The 22,980-nt window shown below is 38.8% G+C and overlaps 1 protein-coding gene across 2 annotated transcripts in view; it reads right to left on the minus strand.

Moving 5' to 3' along the window:
• Nucleotides 1–22,980, minus strand: part of KIAA1328 (KIAA1328 ortholog) — a 342,210-nt gene that overhangs the window by 39,038 nt on the left and 280,192 nt on the right. For both annotated transcript variants that reach the window (XM_047086945.1, XM_047086944.1), the window contains one exon: nucleotides 8,455–8,563. In XM_047086945.1, coding sequence (XP_046942901.1) covers nucleotides 8,455–8,563 — 109 coding nt within the window. The remainder of the gene's footprint in view (nucleotides 1–8,454; nucleotides 8,564–22,980) is intronic.

Below are 22,980 nucleotides of genomic sequence, written 5' to 3' on the forward strand. Positions count from 1 at the left end.
GAGCCAAAGTCAGATGCTCAACCCAGCCACCCAGGCGCCCTCAGATTTTAACTCTTAAAAGCAAGTTTGTCTCGGGGCACCTGAGTCGCTCAGTATGTTAAGCATCTGACGTCAGCTCAGGTCATGATCTCAGCTGTGAGTTGAAGTCCCTCACTGGGCTCTCTGCTTTCAGCACAGAGCCTGCTTCAGATCCTCTATTGCTCTCTCTTTCTGCCCCTCCCCTGCTGGTTCTCTCTCTCTCTCTCTCTCAAAATAAATAAATAAATAAATAAATAAATAAATAAATAAATAAAATACTTTAAAGCAAGTTTGTCTTATTCCTACTCTAGACCAGAATTTTATCAGCTTAGTTCCCATACCTTGAATTAAGTTCAAGTTTCAGGCAGAACAAAAAAACACTGAAATTTGGGATCAGAAGAACGATGTTCAGGACCTCTTTTCTGCTTCATGACTGTGTGACCATGGACAGTCTTCCAGTCTTGTTCAGTTCCCCTCTCTTCACTGTAAAATGGGATACTACTACGACTTATTTCACAGGGTGTGGGTAATTTGAATGAGACAATGCAGGTGAAAAGTATTCTGTTAACCCTAAGGTACTATGCCAGGGACTGTGAACAGGTAATTATAATTTTCAGCATTATATTTTTGTTACTAGTATGATAGATACATGTTGCTTATGTAGGTCTTGAATCCCTGGCTGCCGCCAATCCAGAATTTTGTTGCCAGAGATAAAACAGATCATTGCTACAATCGGGAGCAGCATATTGACACGATTTTTCCTTCTGTGCAATCTAAATGGCTACTGGCAAATAGAGATGGGAAACTAAACAATGCTTGAACTGCCCAGGGGCTAAGGCCTTGGTTTATGACCCACAGAGAATAAAGAGGGACAAATGCAGAAATGTTTGTCTCTCTTCACGGCACAGCAAAGGACCAACATGCCAGTTGTAGTACTTTAAAGACTATATCATATCTGGAGCTGGAAGCAACTGGGTTATCATGTCAAGTTACTTAAGGTGTAAATAAAGATTTAAAAACCCCCACTTTTTAAAAGAAAGTTAAAATTGTTTAATGTATACAACATGATTTTTTGGAAGACTTGTTCAATATTAGGACATTATTAATTATATATATAGTGAAATGATTACTAAAATCAAACCAATTAACATATCCATCTCTTCATATAATTACAATTTTGTGTGTGTGTGTGGTGAGAACACTTGAAATCTATTCTTTTAGCAAATTTCCAATATTTAATACAGTGTTGTTAACTATCGCCATCATGCTGTACATTAGATTTCTAGATTTATTCACCCTACATATTGCAACTTTGTACCCTTTAACCAACAGCTCCTCACTTCCTCCACCTCCCCACTCCTGGGCACCACCATTCTGCTCTGTGCTTCTATGCTTTGAACTTTTTAGGATACACATATAAGTGAGATCATGCAATACATCGTGTCTGGCTTATTTCATTTCGCATAATGTCCCCCAGGTTAATCCATGTTGTCATAAATGGCAGATCTCCTTTTTAAAAGGCTGAATAATATTCTAAAGTACATTCATCCACTGATGGACATTTAGATTGTTTCCATATCTTGGCTACTGTGAATAATGTTGCAGTGAACATGGGGGTGCAGATATCTCACTGTGGCACTGATCTTATTTCCTCTGAATATATACCCAGAAGAGGGACTATTGGATCATAGGGTAGTTCTATTTTAATTTTTTTTGAGGGATCTCCATACTGTTTTCCACAATAGCTGTACCGATTTATATTCTCACCAGTAGTATACTAGGGTTCCCTTTTCTCCACATTCTTGCCATTATGTACTTGTTATCGCTTATCTTTTTGAAAATAGCCATCCTAACATTTGTGAGGTGATACCTCATTGTGGTTTCAGTTTGCATTTCCCCGATGATTAATGGCATTGAGCATCTTTTCATTTACCTGTTGGCAATCTGTATGTCTTCTTTGACAAGTTCAACATCCATTCCTGACAAAAACTCTTAACAAAATAGAGAAGAAAATTTCCTCAGCACAATAAAGGCCATTTATGAAAAGCCACAGCTAATATCATGATCAATGGGGAAAAACTGAAGGTTTTTCTTTTCCTCTATGATCTGGTGTAAGGCAAGGGGGCTCACTCTTGCCACTTCTGTTCCACAAAGTACTAGAAGTGCAAGCAAGAGCAATGAGTCAAGAAAAAGAAAAGCCATCCAAGTAGTTAATGAAGAAGTAAAATTATCTCTGCAAATGGCATGATTCTATATGTAGACAACCCTACAGATGCTATAAACTATCAAAAAATCCTGTTAGAACTAACAAATTCAGTAAAGTTCTAGGATACAAAATCAATATACAAAAATCAGATGAATCTCTTTATACTAACAATGATCTAATAAAAAAGGAAATTAAGAAAAATTTGAATTTATAATAGCATCAAAAGGAATAAAATACTTAGGAATAAATTTAATCAAGGCAGAGAAAGATTTGTACACTGAAAACTATAAAACACTGATGAAAAGAACAGAAGAAGGCATAAACAAATAGAAACATAGCCCATCTTCATGGATTGAAAGAGTTAATATTGTTAAAATGTCTATACTACCCAAAGTAATGTATAGACTCAGCAATCCCTACGAATATTCCAATGGCATTTTTCACAGAAATAGAAAAAACCATCTCAAAATTCATATGGAAACACAAAAGACTGTAAGTAGCTAAAATCTTGAGAAAAAAAAAGTTGGAGGCATCATATTTCTGGCTTTCAAATTATATTACAAAGCTATAGTAATCAAATCAGTATGCTACTGGCATGAAAACAGATAGACAAAGCAATGGAACATAATTAAAACCCTGAAATAAACCAAAGCATAAGTAGTCAATGAATTTTCAACAAGGATGCCAAGAATATACAAGTAGGAAAGGATAGTGTCTTCAATAAATGGGGCTGTGAAAACTGGATATTCACATGCAGAAGAATGAACTCTTATCTTGGACTCTTATCTTACATGGTATAAAATAAAAAAACTCAAAATGGATTAAAGTCTTAAATGTACCATCTGGAATTGTAAAGTTCTGAGAAGAAAACAGGAAAAAAAGCTCTTTGACATTGGCCTTTTGGATCCGATACCAAAAGGCAACAAAGGCAGAAGTAAACAAATGGGACTGCATCAAAGTATATAGGAAACAATCACAAACTGAAAGAAAATATTTGCAAACTATATATCTGAGAAGAGGTTATTATCCAAAAAAATATAAGGAACTCCTACAATTCAATAGCAAAAACAAAATCAAACCAAAAAACAGTCTGAATAAAAAATGGGCAAAGGACCTGAATAGACATTCTTCTAAAGAAGACGTAGGAAAATACTGTCTTTAAGACAGAGACAAGTTTAAGTTGTAGATTGCAGGGTATTTGAACCCTTGCAGCCTGGGCTTAGTGTAATGAGGTCCCAGTTTTCCAGTATTGTCAGCCTGGTTCCTCAGTCTCAACTTCAATGGGCAGAAAGTCTCCACAAGCTTCAAATCAGCTGTGCACAAATAGTTGTCTGTGAGCATGATTGTGTGCAAGCACACTATAGACAGCTTATCAAGCCATAAACTCACAGCAAATTTTTCAGGACAATTAAGCATAGGGTTTGACAGCAAAGGACCGCAGTCATAAAAAAAAAGAACAAGTTTAGCTATTTTTGAGCTATTTTTTAAGAGCCCCCAAAGACGCTATTAAACCTTTGAAAATATGTACTCAAATATGTATTCCTACCCCCGCAACAAAAAGTAAGCTCCACGAAACCACCCCTCTCCAACATATCTAAAACACAAACAAAACAAAATAAAAATGTTCTGAAAAAAGCTGGAGTAGAGAGGTGAACAGTACTTCCTAGAAATAGGCCAACTATAGCTCCAGCTCCCCAAATTCAGTAATTGGGCATAGTTTGGTGAGATCTGCTTTTCTCTCTTCACATCACATCTCTCTCTCTCTCTCTCTCACACACACACACACACACACACACACACACACACACACACACACGAGGGCAATAGTATCAGCCTTAAGTCTTATGAATCAGGACACAACAGAAAGAAGCCTTTTGATTATGGAGCATAAGGCAAGCTAACACCTCGCACAGCTCCCCTAGGTGGGATATGTGTGACATTCCTCAGGCACTCTTGGTGGCCTAAGACCAAAGGAAAGGGAGAAAACAATGGTTAACTGATAGAGATCACAGTCATGCAAGACATATGAGTCTCCATCAGTTTACAAACGTTTTAGTAAATTACAAGAAAAAGGCAATCTAATCAATAAATAGCGTAATCTCCAGAAATGTATAGACTCAGTTTCCTGGAGCCCCAAGTTAACAAAGGCAAGAAGGAAATGGCAGGTAAAATTAAATTTCCTTATAACTTGCAGCCCATTGACAAATACTTGAGACAGGCAGAGTATAACATTTCTCCAGAAATTCCCTACTGTCTTCATGTTAATGCCTTACTAGAGGGAAAAACAACCCTAGCCTGACAATAGCTAGGCCTCCAGTATTTTAGGAGTCTTCTTTAGCATATGAAAGTGCTTCTGGAAAACTCCCTTTTGCCTTGACCTCCCCCAACTCCATAGTATATAATCAGTCCCTCCTTACCAGCCCAGTACAGCTCTTTCTGCCCAAGGGTCCTATCCCCCTGCTTTAATAAAATCACCTTTTTGCAACAAAGACATTTCAAGAATTTTTTCTTGGCTCTGGACCCCCACCAACACTCCCCAAATTGCATCACTTTTACTTTTTACACCAGGGACTGAGAATGTAATCCTGGTATATGCCTCTGTTTATCAGTTTGGAACAATTACCAATGAGAGTTGTCATATGACTGAGAGAGAGAAACTTCGCTGGCATTTTAAAAAGCAACAAGATTTCTGTTTCACTGAACAATCCCACAAGATACTGTCTTCATTTTAATATAAAGTATATTAGATCTCCATACCTAGATAGAAAAATATACCCACATATAAAGAATATCCAGCTGTTAATATGCTTTTTCTCACTAAATTTGAAATAAAAAATTTGAAGATCCAAAGCTACATTAATGCAAATATCTGTCTGTTGCAAGTATACTTTTTGATTAAATTGGCATACATCAAGTACAATTAGAAAGGTTATTTATAACGAAGAAATACATAATTCTGCATCTTAATGGGGATGACAATTACAGCTGATGGTTGCTAATTAACATGACTTCTTTTGCTTTGGGTGTCAGATATTTCCTGAATGATCTTTCTTGGTGGCAATGGGCATACTTAATTCTGGAAGGCACAAAAGGGTTAATTATCAGTAACAGTTGTGCTCATAACAAATTAGTTGGTAACCTGACCAGCTCTGGTTTCACCTTGGAGACCAGAGAATCAAGTGGAATCTGTAAACTCTGACTCTGGGTCATGGCAGGAGAAGTATTTGTTGAACTTTCTGATCATAGATGCACCCCCCACCAGGTGTTCAGAACGACAGGGAGGAAAGCCCTCTAGCCCTCTCTCCAGGGGAAGTGGGTTTGTGAGGTGTTACCTGTGCCAGTGAGGCGGAAATGCATGGCACTGTTTGGTGCCACAGCACCACGCTCTTGTGCCAAGATGACTGCCGCGCTCACTCTCTCGGACAGCTCAGGGGTGTGTGACCAATGCTGAAGGCCAGACAAAGAAGCACCGCAGCCCTCAGCACAGAAAACTATAAAGCCTCCTTTGCTTGTGCTGTAAATTACGTATTTATTTTGTTAGCATGAGATAGATGAATATTTCTACATATAAAGGTGCCCAGCTAAAATCAGGATAAGCGATATTAATGTCCTATGGTCAGTATTATTGAACCTTGAAAGCAATAAACTTTATGAGTCAATAAATATTACATTTGCAACATAGTTAACATTCCTTTACTGTCTCTAGCACTTATTACACATTGTAACCGCAAGTCTACAATACATTATTCATATTTGGGGTGTCACCAAGTGATGGATTGCTGCAGGAGAGGCTGTCCTTTAAATAAATCAACAAATAAAAATGCAAATGTTAACATTTTCAGCCACAACTTTTCCCATCTTGAATGGAGAATGAAAATTTCACATTATATTGACAGGCAGCAGAAAGAACAATTAACAGCCCACATTGTGAATGAGAAAGATGACTTTGCACGCCTGGTTTTATCACCTGCACATGGAACCATGTGGGACTCTTCTAGGTGTTAGTGCTTATCAGAGAATAAACAAGAACCTTTTTCCCACCAGCATCTGTCCCACCCTCATCCTCTTTTGCAAGTTTTGAAAATTCCCAGAATTAAGGGTGGACAGGCTTTTACTCTTGTTCTCAGTACCTTCAAAGGTTTGTTAGGATGAAGAACTGAGTTTTGTCTTATATTAAGAGTTTGTGTGTAACTGAAAAGTAGTCTATAAAAAATTCCTTTTCTACACTTTGAAATAAAAATAATTCAAATAATCCTGATTCTGAAGTCTGGAAAGCAACCACTGTGCCTTCCTGGTAACTGATTTTCATAGTACTGGATCTTTTTTTTCAACTCTGCGCTTTGTATAATAGACCTATGATATGCCATCATGCACTTCTAAGGATGAAGTCCAGTGTGTTGCACATCGTTTTTATGTAGCCAAGTACTCATTATTTAAGAAACCTTTGAGAAACTATATTCAGCTGATTTGCAGTATTAAGAACTAACAGAGAATCCTTTTTTTTCGGTGCGTAAATATGAGTCTTCACAGTAAATTTAACCTGGGCTTGTAAAATTGTACAAAGTTGATATGGTCCATTCAGAAAACGTGTGCTGAGAATGTTCTACAAAATTCTTACTGGGGAAATATTTTATTCTTCCTTTTCATGCTTCTCTCTAAACTGAAATGCAATCATCAAAAACACATTAAAGTAGCATTAAGGATCTCACTTTAATCTTCAATAGGAAAATTCACTAAGATTGAAAATCCAGACCATTTCTTTTTTTATTTTTATTTCTGAGAGAGAGCATGCATGCACAAGCAGGGGAGGGGCAGAGAGAGAAAGGGAGACAGAGGATCCAAAGTGGTGTCCGTGCGGACAGCAGAGAGCCCGATGGGTGGCTCGAACCCACAAACTGAGAGGTCGTGACCTGAGCCGTGAGATCATGACCTGAGCCGAAGTAGGACACTTAACCAACTGAGCCACCCAGGTGTCCCAGAAAATCTGGATCATTTCTCCTCTTTACCTGTACCTCCTCCAGAGGAAGCCCTCAAGGCAACTGAGATGGACCTTTGAGTACAAGCATTCAGCCACACTGCTAAGTGGTCCAAGGAGGGAGCCCTCGCAACATTTCAGAACGACAGCTCTCTGTGGGTACTTGGAAAATGCTAATAATGGCAGCATTAAAAATAAAAGAAAGGAGTAATGGACAAAGAATGTGGTAAACTGGTTAAATTTTCTGTCAATTGAGGGTCACCTTCAAAATAAGGAGGCTGTCGTCAACAATTACAATATTTAAGATGATGGACTTTGGAGTCTGAAATGAGACTTCTACATCTTATTGGCTGGGTGACCTTAGACAAGTCACTCAATCTCTTAGTTTCCTAATTTTAGAAATGAGGATGATAGCAGTACCTCTTTATAAAGCAGTGATGAAGATTAAATGAGATAATTCATAAAAAGTGCTGGGTACATAATAGATGCTAATAGATGGCAACCATTATTACTGTCTTCTACATTAGAGTTATTTCCCCAAAGTTCTTTATAATTAAAATGAAGTCTTAAAATCTATATTCATCTGGTAAGATGCTGAGAATTTAAGGCTCAAACAATAGTATTACCAAGAAACCCTAAACTATGCCTTTTTGGTGTTGATCTTTATATATTCAGCTTTAAATGAATAATATGGCAGTCGGCTTACTGGATGTAAGAAATTTTAATACCCTATTTCTTTCCTGACTCCAGAAAAGGCTGATCAAACTACTAACTCTTCAGATGTTTCTAGTATCAGTAAATGTTGACAGACCCTTTAAAACTGTAATACAAAACCCACCATAATTTTCAGTATCAATTAATTCAATTAGTTAAACTTATAGTCAAAGTATATAACCATTCTGTGATAAATTGGGAAAGACCTACTGCTAAGCACATTTTCTGATGAATGATAGGATTAGCTTTGCATTTCTTTGGAAATCCTTGCCAATAACCAGTTTCAATCAAGGCAGGGCATGTATAAAGGAAAGGGCTCCATGAGTTCAACCTGGCCAAATCCAGATGCCTCCACATAAGGCCTTTCTTCTGAGTAATGGTTATTAAGAATTGTCAAGACTTTCCACTCCGTATTAAGTAGCTCCTCCCAAATGCTCTTACCTAAAGAATGTTAAACCCCCTCTCTCGGCTCCTCCCCTGTTTGCGCTCTCTCTCTCTCAAAAAAAAAAAAAAAAATATTAAAAGAAAATAAACAACTTACCGGGAAGTGTCATGCTGCAGTGATGATGTGGTTGTGATTACAAGCTCCTTTTGGCTTCCTGTTGTCATAGGAGATGTGGACGCATCTTTTCTAATTCCTGCCAATGACCCTGTATGAACAATAAAGGAATTAATTTGGGCTTTCACTAAAAGGAAATGGAAAAATCCATTCTGAGTAATATATTAAACATTACAAAAATCCCCAAGCTTGAAAAGTAAGCTATTTCTTTTCTCTGAAGTGAAACAATGGCAGATGGAAAAACTCAGTGGGTTGTTTTGATTTTGTAAACATCAGAGATCCACAGTATCTTGTTTAAAAAAAGTACATCTGTGCAGTAACAGACTGGCTAGTGGTTTTGTTTTTAAACCTGATGGCCTGTCATCTTCCTGCTGATTTGAGTTTACTGTGAAAATGCCCAAGAAGGTAGATTGCTTTATTTTGTTCCCTTTCCCTATCCTAAGAAGAGATCTTTCTTCTCTTTGAGCCCAGGACTTTGTACCACCTAGGCCCCTAAGTTAAACCCAAAACATTCAAGGTAGGCATAAATCTTAAGTATTTCTTTCAAAGAACTAGACACTGGGCTAAAACAAATGCCTGCTTGGAAGAGATGCTTACCTAACCATTCTAGGGCTGATCTGGTCTCTGTTCCTTTCTAATAAACAATGTTGAGTTGATAATTAGTTTTCTCCTCTGGAGTGCTCAATGAGATGGCATGGACAGAAAGGTTTTTCGTTTCTGTTTGTTTTCTAATTATTATTATTTCTAATGATATTATTTCTAATAATAATAATTTTCTCCTTCTCCTTTTCCTTCGAAGACTGTTAGAATCTCATTCACAGTTTTTCTTCTGGTTCCTGGGTAACAATTGTGTAGGCTGCTTAAAGAACTTATATGGGAAGATGTACTTTTTCTTTGAGGGAAGCGTAACTATTCAAGTAAGACCAAGATAGCTTTGATGTGTAGGGAATACCAGACCCTCAAATGCCAAGAATACAGTATGATAATACTGGGAATGGCACCGTTCAGGTGTGACCAGAGAAAATCAGGTCTAGAGAAAGCAAGAGTCTTCTATCTACAGAGATTAGCATCAAAACAATCACCGGGATCCTTGGTATTCAAAAGCTATACTCAATACTAACTGTTCTTTATTATGTACAGAGGTGAAGGATGAGACACCTAAATGCACAATTCAGTCCTCTTTGTATACACAAGTTTGTGGGACCCTCAACCCAAACCAATACATTTTCATACTAGACATAAACTCCACCATTACCTATAGTGCATTCAGTCAGTAAATATTTAGCAAGTACCTAATCATGGGCAAGGGCTATTGCCAGGATTAAGCTCAGACTTAGTTTAGGGCAGGGGAAGGAAGGTGTGAGAGCAGGAACACGAGATACTCTAAACAATCTGGTAATCATAAATAACCCAAAGCAGTATAAGGTAATAACAGCTAACAGATACAACAATATGCTTAGTGTGTGCCTGGTACTTCTCTAGGCCTTTGCCATATATCATTTATCTTTTTTAAAAACAGCCTTATGGGGTGCCTCGGTGGCTCAGTTGAGCATCCGATTCTTGGTTTCAGCACCGGTCATGATCTCACGGTTCTTGGGTTTGAGCTCCGCATTGGGCTCTGCACCCACAGCACAGAACCTGCTTGTGATTCTCTCTCTCTCCCTCCCTCTCTGCCCCTCCCCTGCTCATGCTCCAGCATGCATGCATAAATAAACAAATACACTTAAAACAAGCTTCATTATAATTTGAATGCCATAAAACTTAACCATCTTAAGCATACAGTTTGAGAAAGAGTAGATTTCTATAGCTTATGAAAGCATGGCCACAACCCAGTTTTAAAAATATTTGTCATGAGATTCACTTGTTTCTTTTTACAATCCAGGGTTAGAATATTTTCTCAAAGGGGGCCTGGGTGGCTCAGTTGGTTGACAGGCGACTCTTGATTTCAGCTCAGGTTCTGAACTCACAGTTTGTGAGTTCAAGACCCACATCAGGCTCTCTGCTGACAGCACAGAGACTGCTTCAGATCCTCTGTCCCCCTCTCTCTGCTCCTCCCCTGTTTGTGCTCTCTCTCTCTCAAAAAAATAAATAAACATTAAAAAAATGAACTTCTAACACATATTTTATAAAACTGAGTATTTCGTCACCCCTAAAAGTTCCCTTACATGCATTTGTGGCCAGTCCCTTCTCCCTATCTGTTCTGTTTGTATCCGCACTCTAGCTCTCTCTCTCTCTAGTTTTGCCGTTTCTACAAATTAGTTATATTGATCCTCATAAAAACCCTTTGCAATAGATACTCAGTTTTATATCTCATTTACAGATAGGCAAAATAAGCCATAGGGGACTTACGTGACCTGCCCAAGGCCACAAAGCTACTAAGTGAAGGAGCCAATATTCATGTCCAGATAATCTGATCCCAGAGTTTTTCACCATTAAGCTCTTCCACCATAATAAACAGAAAAGTCTGAGGAATTAAGAAGTGGGAGAGATCACATATCGCTATAGGATTTAAAAAGATTTAATGCAGGCGGTGGTATTGTGATAGGAAGGAATAAGGAGCATGGAATCAGCAAAAGCATTAAATTAGAAACCTCGAGGCTAAATATTTAATGTATTCAGGAAGTATTTATTGAGCATCACTACGTCCTTGTACCTTGCTAATCACTTTAAATCACTTTACATGCATTATCTCACTATTCCTTACAACAGTCCTTAAATTATATTATTGCCCTCATTTTCTAGATAAGGAAGGTCAAGCCCCAGGTCCAGTATCACACAGCTAGTAAGAACAAGGCTGGGTTTTGATTTTGTATGGCAAACTGATCTTAAACATTGTGCTAGGTGGCTCAAAAGTAAAACACAGCAGCAACAAACACAATTAAAACAACAACAACAACAACCTGGTCTTTGGAAAGATTATTTTCGTGGCAGAACCTGGAATAGGTGGGACAGAGAGAAGGGAGGGAGGTAAAGCAGCTCACAACTCCTACAACTGTCTGGACAGAGTCCTGGGTAAGGTGAGGGGAGATTAATGGGCAAACAGGGATACGACCAACAGAAAGGGATTTGTGGGTGAGGTGAGAGGGAAGAAGAAATGCCCAGCAGTGAAAGAACATCATTATCTCTGTAATCACTACTATAGAAGACCTGAACATTATTTATTCTGTTTTGATATTTCTATCAAAAATTTAGTGGAGACGGGTGACATTTGATGGGGACAATTTAAAGAAGGAATTGTAACAGAGGGTCCAGGGACTTGCATGGCATCCATGGATACACTTTGGATTGTGAGTAACTTGTTCTGCAAGATGAGCAAACATTTCTAATAAATTTTCACTTGATAAATGAGCGATGTCTTGCAATACAAGTAGTATGTGATGCCCAATGTCACATGATCACAACTGAGCAAATGGTTCTTTTCTCTCTCTCGCTTCAGGATTGTGGGTGATCATCTGCTATGCTCAGATACTCAGTCTCAAACAGTGGTGTTTGGCAAAAATCAGTGATTTTTCAGAATGTGGGAAGGTGCCCACAACTGGCACTAGTGTATTTTTTTGTCACTTCAAAGCACCTATGGACAGTCCTTTGCTTTTCCATACAAGAGTAAGCTTAGGAATGTTTTGCCTCATTCTAGGTCAGGCTGCCTGCAGATATAGACCTTTTCCTCTGCTGCCTTATTGCCAGTAACATTAAACATAGTATCTGACAAGAATTTATTAATACTGTACTACAGTCAACATCCATTAGTGATAATGAAAGTCATTCTACATAATAACCCTCCTCTCTCTCGTCTCCTTCACACCAGCCACGAAGGTTTTCAAAGGTAAGTGCAGGTTAATTTGTTTATTTTTCTTTATATTTTCTTTATTATTTTATATTATATTACAATATTGTAATCATTTTTATATGAATATTTTTGGGTTGTGGAGCGAATCATCGGAGTTTCCATTATTTCTTATAGGGAAATTCACTTTGATATACGAATGCTTTGGATTACAAAGCATGTTCCTGGAATGACTTATGCTTGTAAACCAAGGTTTTACTGTACTTCATGAATGTGAGACCCTGTCATAACTGCAGGCACAATAATGTGTGTATATGTGCCCATTCATTTTTCTAAGGAAAAGAGCCATAGTCTTCATCAAATTCTAAAAGGATATGAGACTGCTAAAAGTTAAGAACGATTGCTCTAAGACATAGGACAAGCTTATTCCTTTTTCTTGATACTCTAAATTCTATTCCTTACTAAGTTTCTGGGAAGCTAAATATCAGCTTTTAATTATATTCATTTCTTCTATACAATTTTATTTAATATTAAGCATATCAACAATTACATATAGTTATGCATATTCATAGAACTACACATCTCTAAATTTATACACACACACAAAGACAATACGCATTTAAAAAATAAAAGTGCTGTTAAGAATATTATCCATTAGGCTGATAAGTTTCATAAATATGTTTGAATATGTAAATAAACACATACATATATTTTTGCACACACAGAACTGAACATAATGGAGCATATCTTATTTACATCTAGGGGGGGTCTATGTCCATCCATCAGTCAATATCTCATGGTAAAATAACTTCTTAGAGTTCAACTTTGAGGAAAACACTGTTTCTGGGCTCTTTGTTTTATTTCGCATTTTAAAAGTCCCTGAGTTATAGTATATATTCAGTTTCGTTTAAAGAATAAATGATAGGGGCACTTGCATGGCTCAGTTGGCTAAGCACCCAACTCTTGGTTTCAGGTCAGGTCATAATCTCATGGTTTGTGAGATCAAGCCCCACACTGGGCTCTACACTGACAGCATGGAGCCTGCTTGGGATTCTTTCTCTTTCCCTCTCTCTCTGTCCCTCCCCCACTTGCATGGGTGCGTGTTCTCTCTTTCAAAATAAACTTAAAAAGAAAGACAGAATAAATGATAAAGAAAATACCAAAACAAACCCTTTGCAGATTAAGAAATAAAGTGGCAGCACTGCCACCTGGAAGCATCACTAACGTCCATCCCTGATTACAACCTCTTCTCACTTCCAGGAGCCAGCTACTATTGTCATAATTATTCCCTTTCTATTCTTTACAGTTTTACCACTATGGCTGCATTTCAAAAACGTGACTTAATTTTGCTGCTTTTGAACTTTATAAAAATATAAATATACTAATATCTACTCTTTTGAAGACTTCTTTTGCTCAATATTAAGTCCATGAGATTTATCCATGTTAATGATTTATGTAGCTGCAGTTTGTTTTCTTTGCTATATAGTATTCCACTCTATGCATTATGACTTTTTATTCATTCTATTGATGGACATTTAGAGTATTTCTGGTTTGGGACTATTATGGAGAATGCTTGCTGTGGCAGAGGCTGCTAGTTACTCACCAAAATTCCCTTCTTCCTGGGCACCAGGTAGATTATATTTCCTTTTTTTTAAATTTTTTTTTAATCTTTATTTATTTTGAGAGAGAGACAGAGTGTGAGCAGAGGGGGAGCTGAGGGGAGGGAGACACAGAATCAGAAGCAGGCTCCAGGCCCTGAACTGTCAGCACAGAGCCTGACACAGAGCTCGAACTCATGAACCGTGAGATCATGACCTGAGCTGAAGTCCGACGCTTAACCTACTAAGCCACCCAGGTGCCCCGGTAGATTATATTTCCTTTCCCCTTATAATTATGTGTGGTTGAGTGGAAAACCAATGGATGTGTTCTGTGCCATTTTAGGCCTGTCCTATAAAAACGTTCTACATGTACTCTTCATACCCTTCTTCTTCCTTGCTGACCTGGTATGGCAAGGCCAACAGTTTCCTGGAAGGGGCCACAGAGTAAATATACCAGGCTTTGTGGGCCATTGAGCTCCTGTTGCAAATATTCAGTTCTGTTGCTGTAGTACAAAAGCATCCACAGACAATATGTAAAAATGGAAATCGTATTCTAATAGAACTTTATTTATGAACACAAGCAGCAGGGCAGAGGTGGCCATGAACAAAGTCCGCTAACCAGTGTTACTATAAAACTCAAGGTGATCTTGGAAGAAACTTCTTGTTCCTTAAGCCATTGATATTTTTTCTATTGGTTACCACAGTTTAGACTACCCAACTAAATACAGCTGCTATGAACATATATATTTGCTATAAATACATTTCTTTCAGAAAACAGAGGAGAGAAAACAATATTTTCTCATTTACTTTTTAAAAAATTGTGGTAAAATAACACATTTATCATTTTAACCATTTTAAGGTGTACAGTATTAGGCATTAGGTATAGTCACAATGTTGGGTAACCATCACACTGTCTAGTTCCAGGACTTTTTCATCACTTCAAACAAAAAACCTGTAACAATTAAGCAGTCATTTTCCATTTTCCCATCTCCTAAGGCCCTGGTGACCACTAACCTGCTTTGTCCCTTCTGGATAGTTCATATAAATAGAATCATACAACATATAGCCTTTTGCGCCTGGCTTCTTTCACCTAGCATAATGTTTTCAAGTTCATTCATGTTAAGCACATATCAGAACTTCATTCCTTCTTATGGTTAAATTATATTCCATTGTACAGATATGCTGCTTTTTGTTTATCCATTCATCTGTTGATGGGCATTTGGGTATCCCTGCCTTTTGGTTACTGTAAATAAAGCTGCTATGAACATTTGTGTACAAAATTTTGTTCAAACACCTGTTGTCAGGCACCTGGGTGGCTTAGTCGGTTAAGCGTCCGGCTTCAGCTCAGGTCATGATCTCGTGGTTCATGAGTTGGAGCCCCGCATTGGGCTGTGCAATGACAATCTGAACCTGGAGCCTGCTTCAGATTCTGTGTCTCCCTCTCTCTCTGCCCCTTCCCCACTCTCACTCTGTCTCCCTCTCTCTCAAAAATGAATAGACATTTAAAACATTAAAAATAAATAAAAGACAATAAAAAAAATAAACACCTGTTGTCGATTATTTTTCTGAGTACAACTGACAGGTCATATGATAATTCTATGTTTAACTTATTCAGGAATTACCAAACCATTCTCCATAGTGGTTCTATTATTTTAAATGAGGGTTCTGATTTCTCCACATCCTCTCCACCTTGTTATTTTCCATTTTTTAAATTATAATAATCTTAGTGGGTGTGAAGCAGTGTCTCATTGTGGTTTTGATTTGGATTTCCTAATAATTAGTGATGTTGCACATCTTTTCATGTGCCTACTAGCTATTTGAATATCTTCTTTAGAGAAATATTTATTCAAACCCTTTGCCCAGTTTTTAATTTAGTTGTTTGTTATTGCATTATAAAAGTTCTTTACATACCCTGGATACCAGACACATAGGATATAGGACTTGCAAATTTTTATCCCATTTTGTGGGGGTGTCTTTACATTCTATAGAAAGTGTTCTTTGACCCAATTTTTAAAATAATTTTCATAAAGTCCAATGTATTTTTTCTTTGGTTGTTTGTGCTTTTGGTGCCATATCTAAGAAACCACCGTCTAATCTATGAAAAATGAAGATCTGCACCGATGTTTTCACCTAAGAGTTTTATAGTTTTCATTCTTATTTTTAGCTCTTTGATTAATTTTGAGTTAATTTTTGTGTATGGCCTGAGGTATATAAATGAAGAGTCCAGCTTCACTTTTTTGCATGTGAATATCCAATTAGTTGTCCCAGCACTATTTGTTGAAAAGACTATTCATTTGTTGAATTGTCTTGGCAACCCCTGTTGAAAATCAATTGGCCAGAAATGTATGGGTTTACTTCTGGATTCTCAAGTCTATTCCATTGATCTGTGTGTGTGTGTGTGTGTGTGTGTGTGTGTGTGTACATGTCCTACACACACACACACATATATATCCTCATGCCAGGTATAGGTATAATTTCAATATAGTTTTGATTACTATAGCTTTGTAGTAAATTTCAAAATTAGGAAGTATGAGTACTTCAACTTTGCTCCTCTTTTTCAAGATTGTGTTGACTATCTGGGGACTCTTGAAATTCTGTATGAATTTTGGAATTGATTTTTCCATTTCTGCAAAAAATGATATTGGGAGTTTGACAGGGATTGCATTCAATCTGCAGATCACTTTGGGGAATATTGACATCTCAACAGTATTAAATACTCAAATCCATGAACACAAAATGTCTTTCCATTTAGGTCTTCTTTAATTTGTTTCAGCAATGTTTTTTTTTTTTTTTTTTTTTTTTTTTTTATGAAGTTTATTGACAAATTGGTTTCCATACAACACCCAGTGCTCATCCCAAAAGGTGCCCTCCTCAATACCCATCACCCACCCGCCCCTCCCTCCCACCCCCCATCAACCCTCAGTTTGTTCTCAGTTTTTAACAGTCTCTTATGCTTTGGCTCTCTCCCACTCTAACGTCTTTTTTTTTTTCTCCCTTCCCCTCCCCCATGGGTTCCTGTTGAGTTTCTCAGGATCCACATAAGAGTGAAACCATATGGTATCTGTCTTTCTCTGTATGGCTTATTTCACTTAGCATCACACTCTCCAGTTCCATCCACGTTGCTACAAAAGGCCATATTTCATTTTTTCTCATTGCCACGTAGTATTCCATTGTGTATATAAACCACAATTTCTTTATCCATTCATCAGTTGATGGACATTTAGGCTCTTTCCATAATTTGGCTATTGTTGAGAGTGCTGCTATGAACATTGGGGTACAAGTGCCCCTATGCATCAGTACTCCTGTATCCCTTGGGTAGATTCCTAGCAGTGCTATTGCTGGGTCATAGGGTAGGTCTATTTTTAATTTTCTGAGGAACCTCCACACTGTTTTCCAGAGCGGCTGCACCAATTTGCATTCCCACCAACAGTGCAAGAGGGTTCCCGTTTCTCCACATCCTCTCCAGCATCTATAGTCTCCTGATTTGTTCATTTTGGCCACTCTGACTGGCGTGAGGTGATACCTGAGTGTGGTTTTGATTTGTATTTCCCTGATAAGGAGCGACGCTGAACATCTTTTCATGTGCCTGTTGGCCATCTGGATGTCTTCTTTAGAGAAGTGTCTATTCATGTTTTCTGCCCATTTCTTCACTGGGTTATTTGTTTTTCGGGTGTGGAGTTTGGTGAGCTCTTTATAGATTTTAGATACTAGCCCTTTGTCCGATATGTCATTTGCAAATATCTTTTCCCATTCCGTTGGTTGTCTTTTAGTTTTGTTGGTTGTTTCCTTTGCTGTGCAGAAGCTTTTTATCTTCATAAGGTCCCAGTAATTCACTTTTGCTTTTAATTCCCTTGCCTTTGGGGATGTGTCGAGTAAGAGATTGCTACGGCTGAGGTCAGAGAGGTCTTTTCCTGCTTTCTCCTCTAAGGTTCTGATGGTTTCCTGTCTCACATTTAGGTCCTTTATCCATTTTGAGTTTATTTTTGTAAATGGTGTGAGAAAGTGGTCTAGTTTCAACCTTCTGCATGTTGCTGTCCAGTTCTCCCAGCACCATTTGTTAAAGAGGCTGTCTTTTTTCCATTGGATGTTCTTTCCTGCTTTGTCAAAGATGAGTTGGCCATATGTTTGTGGGTCTAGTTCTGGGGTTTCTATTCTATTCCATTGGTCTGTGTGTCTGTTTTTGTGCCAATACCATGCTGTCTTGATGATGACAGCTTTGTAGTAGAGGCTGAAGTCTGGGATTGTGATGCCTCCTGCTTTGGTCTTCTTCTTCAAAATTCCTTTGGCTATTCGGGGCCTTTTGTGGTTCCATATGAATTTTAGGATTGCTTGTTCTAGTTTCGAGAAGAATGCTGGTGCAATTTTGATTGGGATTGCATTGAATGTGTAGATAGCTTTGGGTAGTATTGACATTTTGACAATATTTATTTTTCCAATCCGTGAGCAGGGAATGTCTTTCCATTTCTTTAAATCTTCTTCAATTACCTTCATAAGCTTTCTATAATTTTCAGCATACAGATCCTTTACATCTTTGGTTAGATTTATTCCTAGGTATTTTATGCTTTTTGGTGCAATTGTGAATGGGATCAGTTTCTTTATTTGTCTTTCTGTTGCTTCATTGTTAGTGTATAAGAATGCAACTGATTTCTGTACATTGATTTTGTATCCTGCAACTTTGCTGAATTCATGTATCAGTTCTAGCAGACTTTTGGTGGAGTCTATCGGATTTTCCATGTATAATATCATGTCATCTGCAAAAAGCGAAAGCTTGACTTCATCTTTGCCAATTTTGATGCCTTTGATTTCCTTTTGTTGTCTGATTGCTGATGCTAGAACTTCCAGCACTATGTTAAATAACAACGGTGAGAGTGGGCATCCCTGTCGTGTTCCTGATCTCAGGGAAAAAGCTCTCAGTTTTTCCCCGTTGAGGATGATGTTAGCTGTGGGCTTTTCATAAATGGCTTTTATGATCTTTAAGTATGTTCCTTCTATCCCGACTTTCTCAAGGGTTTTTATTAAGAAAGGGTGCTGGATTTTATCAAAGGCCTTTTCTGCATCGATTGACAGGATCATATGGTTCTTCTCTTTTTTTTTGTTAATGTGATGTATCACGTTGATTGATTTGCGAATGTTGAACCAGCCCTGCATCCCAGGAATGAATCCCACTTGATCATGGTGAATAATTCTTTTTATATGCTGTTGAATTCGATTTGCTAGTATCTTATTGAGAATTTTGGCATCCATATTCATCAGGGATATTGGCCTGTAGTTCTCTTTTTTTACTGGGTCTCTGTCTGGTTTAGGAATCAAAGTAATACTGGCTTCATAGAATGAGTCTGGAAGTTTTCCTTCCCTTTCTATTTCTTGGAATAGCTTGAGAAGGATAGGTATTATCTCTGCTTTAAACGTCTGGTAGAACTCCCCTGGGAAGCCATCTGGTCCTGGACTCTTATTTGTTGGGAGATTTTTGATAACCGATTCAATTTCTTCGCTGGTTATGGGTCTGTTCAAGCTTTCTATTTCCTCCTGATTGAGTTTTGGAAGAGTGTGGGTGTTCAGGAATTTGTCCATTTCTTCCAGGTTGTCCAATTTGTTGGCATATAATTTTTCATAGTATTCCCTGATAATTGTTTGTATCTCTGAGGGATTGGTTGTAATAATTCCATTTTCATTCATGATTTTATCTATTTGGGTCATCTCCCTTTTCTTTTTGAGAAGCCTGGCTAGAGGTTTGTCAATTTTGTTTATTTTTTCAAAAAACCAACTCTTGGTTTCGTTGATCTGCTCTACAGTTTTTTTAGATTCTATATTGTTTATTTCTGCTCTGATCTTTATTATTTCTCTTCTTCTGCTGGGTTTAGGCTGCCTTTGCTGTTCTGCTTCTATTTCCTTTAGGTGTGCTGTTAGATTTTGTATTTGGGATTTTTCTTGTTTCTTGAGATAGGCCTGGATTGCGATGTATTTTCCTCTCAGGACTGCCTTCGCTGCGTCCCAAAGCGTTTGGATTGTTGTATTTTCATTTTCGTTTGTTTCCATATATTTTTTGATTTCTTCTCTAATTGTCTGGTTGACCCACTCATTCGTGAGTAGGGTGTTCTTTAACCTCCATGCTTTTGGAGGTTTTCCAGACTTTTTCCTGTGGTTGACTTCAAGCTTCATAGCATTGTGGTCTGAAAGTATGCATGGTATAATTTCAATTCTTGTAAACTTATGAAGGGCTGATTTGTGACCCAGTATATGATCTATCTTGGAGAATGTTCCATGTGCACTCGAGAAGAAAGTATATTCTGTTGCTTTGGGATGCAGAGTTCTAAATATATCTGTCAAGTCCATCTGATCCAGTGTCTCATTCAGGGCCCTTGTTTCTTTATTGACCGTGTGTCTAGATGATCTATCCATTTCTGTAAGTGGGGTGTTAAAGTCCCCAGCAATTACCACATTCTTATCAATAAGGTTGCTTATGTTTATGAGTAATTGTTTTATATATTTGGGGGCTCCGGTATTCGGCGCATAGACATTTATAATTGTTAGCTCTTCCTGATGGATAGACCCTGTAACTATTATATAATGTCCTTCTTCATCTCTTGTTACAGCCTTTAATTTAAAGTCTAGTTTGTCTGATATAAGTATGGCTACTCCAGCTTTCTTCTGGCTTCCAGTAGCATGATAAATAGTTCTCCATCCCCTCACTCTCAATCTAAAGGTGTCCTCAGGTCTAAAATGAGTCTCTTGTAGACAGCAAATAGATGGGTCTTGTTTTTTTATCCATTCTGATACCCTATGTCTTTTGGTTGGCGCATTTAATCCATTTACATTCAGTGTTATTATAGAAAGATACGGGTTTAGAGTCATTGTGATGTCTGTATGTTTTATGCTTGTAGTGATGTCTCTGGTACTTTGTCTCACAGGGTCCCCCTTAGGATCTCTTGTAGGGCTGGTTTAGTGGTGACAAATTCCTTCAGTTTTTGTTTGTTTGGGAAGACCTTTATCTCTCCTTCTATTCTAAATGACAGACTTGCTGGATAAAGGATTCTTGGCTGCATATTTTTGCTGTCTAGCACCCTGAAAATCTCGTGCCAATTCTTTCTGGCCTGCCAAGTTTCAAAAGAGAGATCAGTCACGAGTCTTATAGGTCTCCCTTTATATGTGAGGGCACGTTTACCCCTTGCTGCTTTCAGAATTTTCTCTTTATCCTTGTATTTTGCCAGTTTCACTATGATATGTCGTGCAGAAGATCGATTCAAGTTACGTCTGAAGGGAGTTCTCTGTGCCTCTTGGATTTCAATGCCTTTTTCCTTCCCCAGTTCAGGGAAGTTCTCAGCTATGATTTCTTCAAGTACCCCTTCAGCACCTTTCCCTCTCTCTTCCTCCTCTGGGATACCAATTATGCGTAAATTATTTCTTTTTAGTGTATCACTTAGTTCTCTAATTTTCCCCTCATACTCCTGGATTTTTTTATCTCTCTTTTTCTCAGCTTCCTCTTTTTCCATAACTTTATCTTCTAGTTCACCTATTCTCTCCTCTGCCTCTTCCATCCGAGCTGTGGCGGTTTGCATTTTGTTTTCCATTTCCTTTAAAGCGTTTTTCAGCTCCTCGTGACTGTTCATTAGTCCCCTGATGTCTGTAGCAAGAGATTCTCTGCTGTCCTGTATGCTGTTTTCCAGCCCAGCGATTAATTTTATGACTATTATTCTAAATTCACTTTCTGTTATATTATTTAAATCCTTTTTGATCAGCTCATTAGCTGTTGTTATTTCCTGGAGATTCTTCTGGGGGGAATTCTTCCGCTTGGTCATTTTGGATAGTCCCTGGTGTGGTGAGGGCCTGCAGGGCACTTCCCCTGTGCTGTGGTGTATAACTGGAGTTGGTGGGCGGGGCCGCAGTCCGACCTGATGTCTGCCCCCAGCCCACCGCTGGGGCCACAGTCAGACTGGTGTGTGCCTTCTCTTCCCCTCTCCTAGGGGCGGGATTCACTGTGGGGTGGCGTGGCCCGTCTGGGCTACTTGCACACTGCCAGGCTTGTGATGCTGGGGATCTGGCGTATTAGCTGGGGTGGGAAGGCAAGGTGCACGGCGGCAGGGGGGGCAGGCTTAGCTCGCTTCTCCTTAGGTGATCCACTTCAGGAGGGGCCCTGTGCAGCCGGAGGGAGTCAGATCGCTGCCGGAGGTTTGGCTCCGCAGAAGCACAGAGTTGGGTGTTCGCGCGGAGCGAGCAATTTCCCTGGCCGGAGCCGGTTCCCTTTGGGATTTTGGCTGGGGGATGGGCGGGGGAGATGGCGCTGGAGAGCGCCTTTGTTCCCCGCCAAACTGAGCTCTGTCGTCCGGGGGCTCCGCAGCTCACCCTCCCTTTGTCCTCCAGCCTTCCCGCTTTCTGAGCAGAGCTGTTAACTTATGACCTCCCAGACGCTAAGTCGCGCTTGCTGTCGGAACACAGTCCGTCAGGCCCCTCCGCTTTTGCAAGCCGGACTCGGGGGCTCTGCTTGGCCGGCGAGCCGCCCCTCCGCCCCGGCTCCCTCCCGCCAGTCCGTGGAGCGCGCACCGCCTCGCCGCCCTTCCTACCCTCTTCCGTGGGCCTCTCGTCTGCACTTGGGTCCGGTGACTCTGTTCTGCTAATCCTCTGGCGGTTTTCTGGGTTATTTAGGCAGGTGTAGGTGGAATCTAAGTGATCAGCAGGACGCGCGGTGAGCCCAGCGTCCTCCTACGCCGCCATCTTCCTAGTCAACGAACCGTTTCAGCAATGTTTTGTACTGTTCAGTGTACAAGTCTTATACTCTTGGTTAAATTTGTTGCTAGGTATTTTATTGTTTTGATGCTAATATAAATGGAATTGTTTTTTTTTTAATTTCAGTAGTTCATTACTAGTGTGTAGAAATATAAGTGATTTTTGAGTATTGAATTTTAGACTGCCACTTTCGTGAATTCATTTATTAGCTGTAAGAGTTTTTTGTGCATCCTCTAGGATTTTCTATATGTAAAATAATCTCATTTGCTAAAAGTTTAACTTTTTCCTTTCCAATTTGGATATGTTTTATTTCTTTTCTTTTTAAAAAAATGTTTATTTATTTTTAAGAGAGAGCATGAGAGAGAGTGCAGAGGAGGGACAGAAAGAGAGGGCAACAGAGGATCT

Source organism: Lynx rufus, unplaced genomic scaffold (assembly GCF_022079265.1).
Source record: "Lynx rufus isolate CCGP_SWC_20201006 ecotype Redwood Valley unplaced genomic scaffold, mLynRuf1.p SCAF_22, whole genome shotgun sequence".
Taxonomy (NCBI): Eukaryota; Metazoa; Chordata; class Mammalia; order Carnivora; family Felidae; genus Lynx; species Lynx rufus.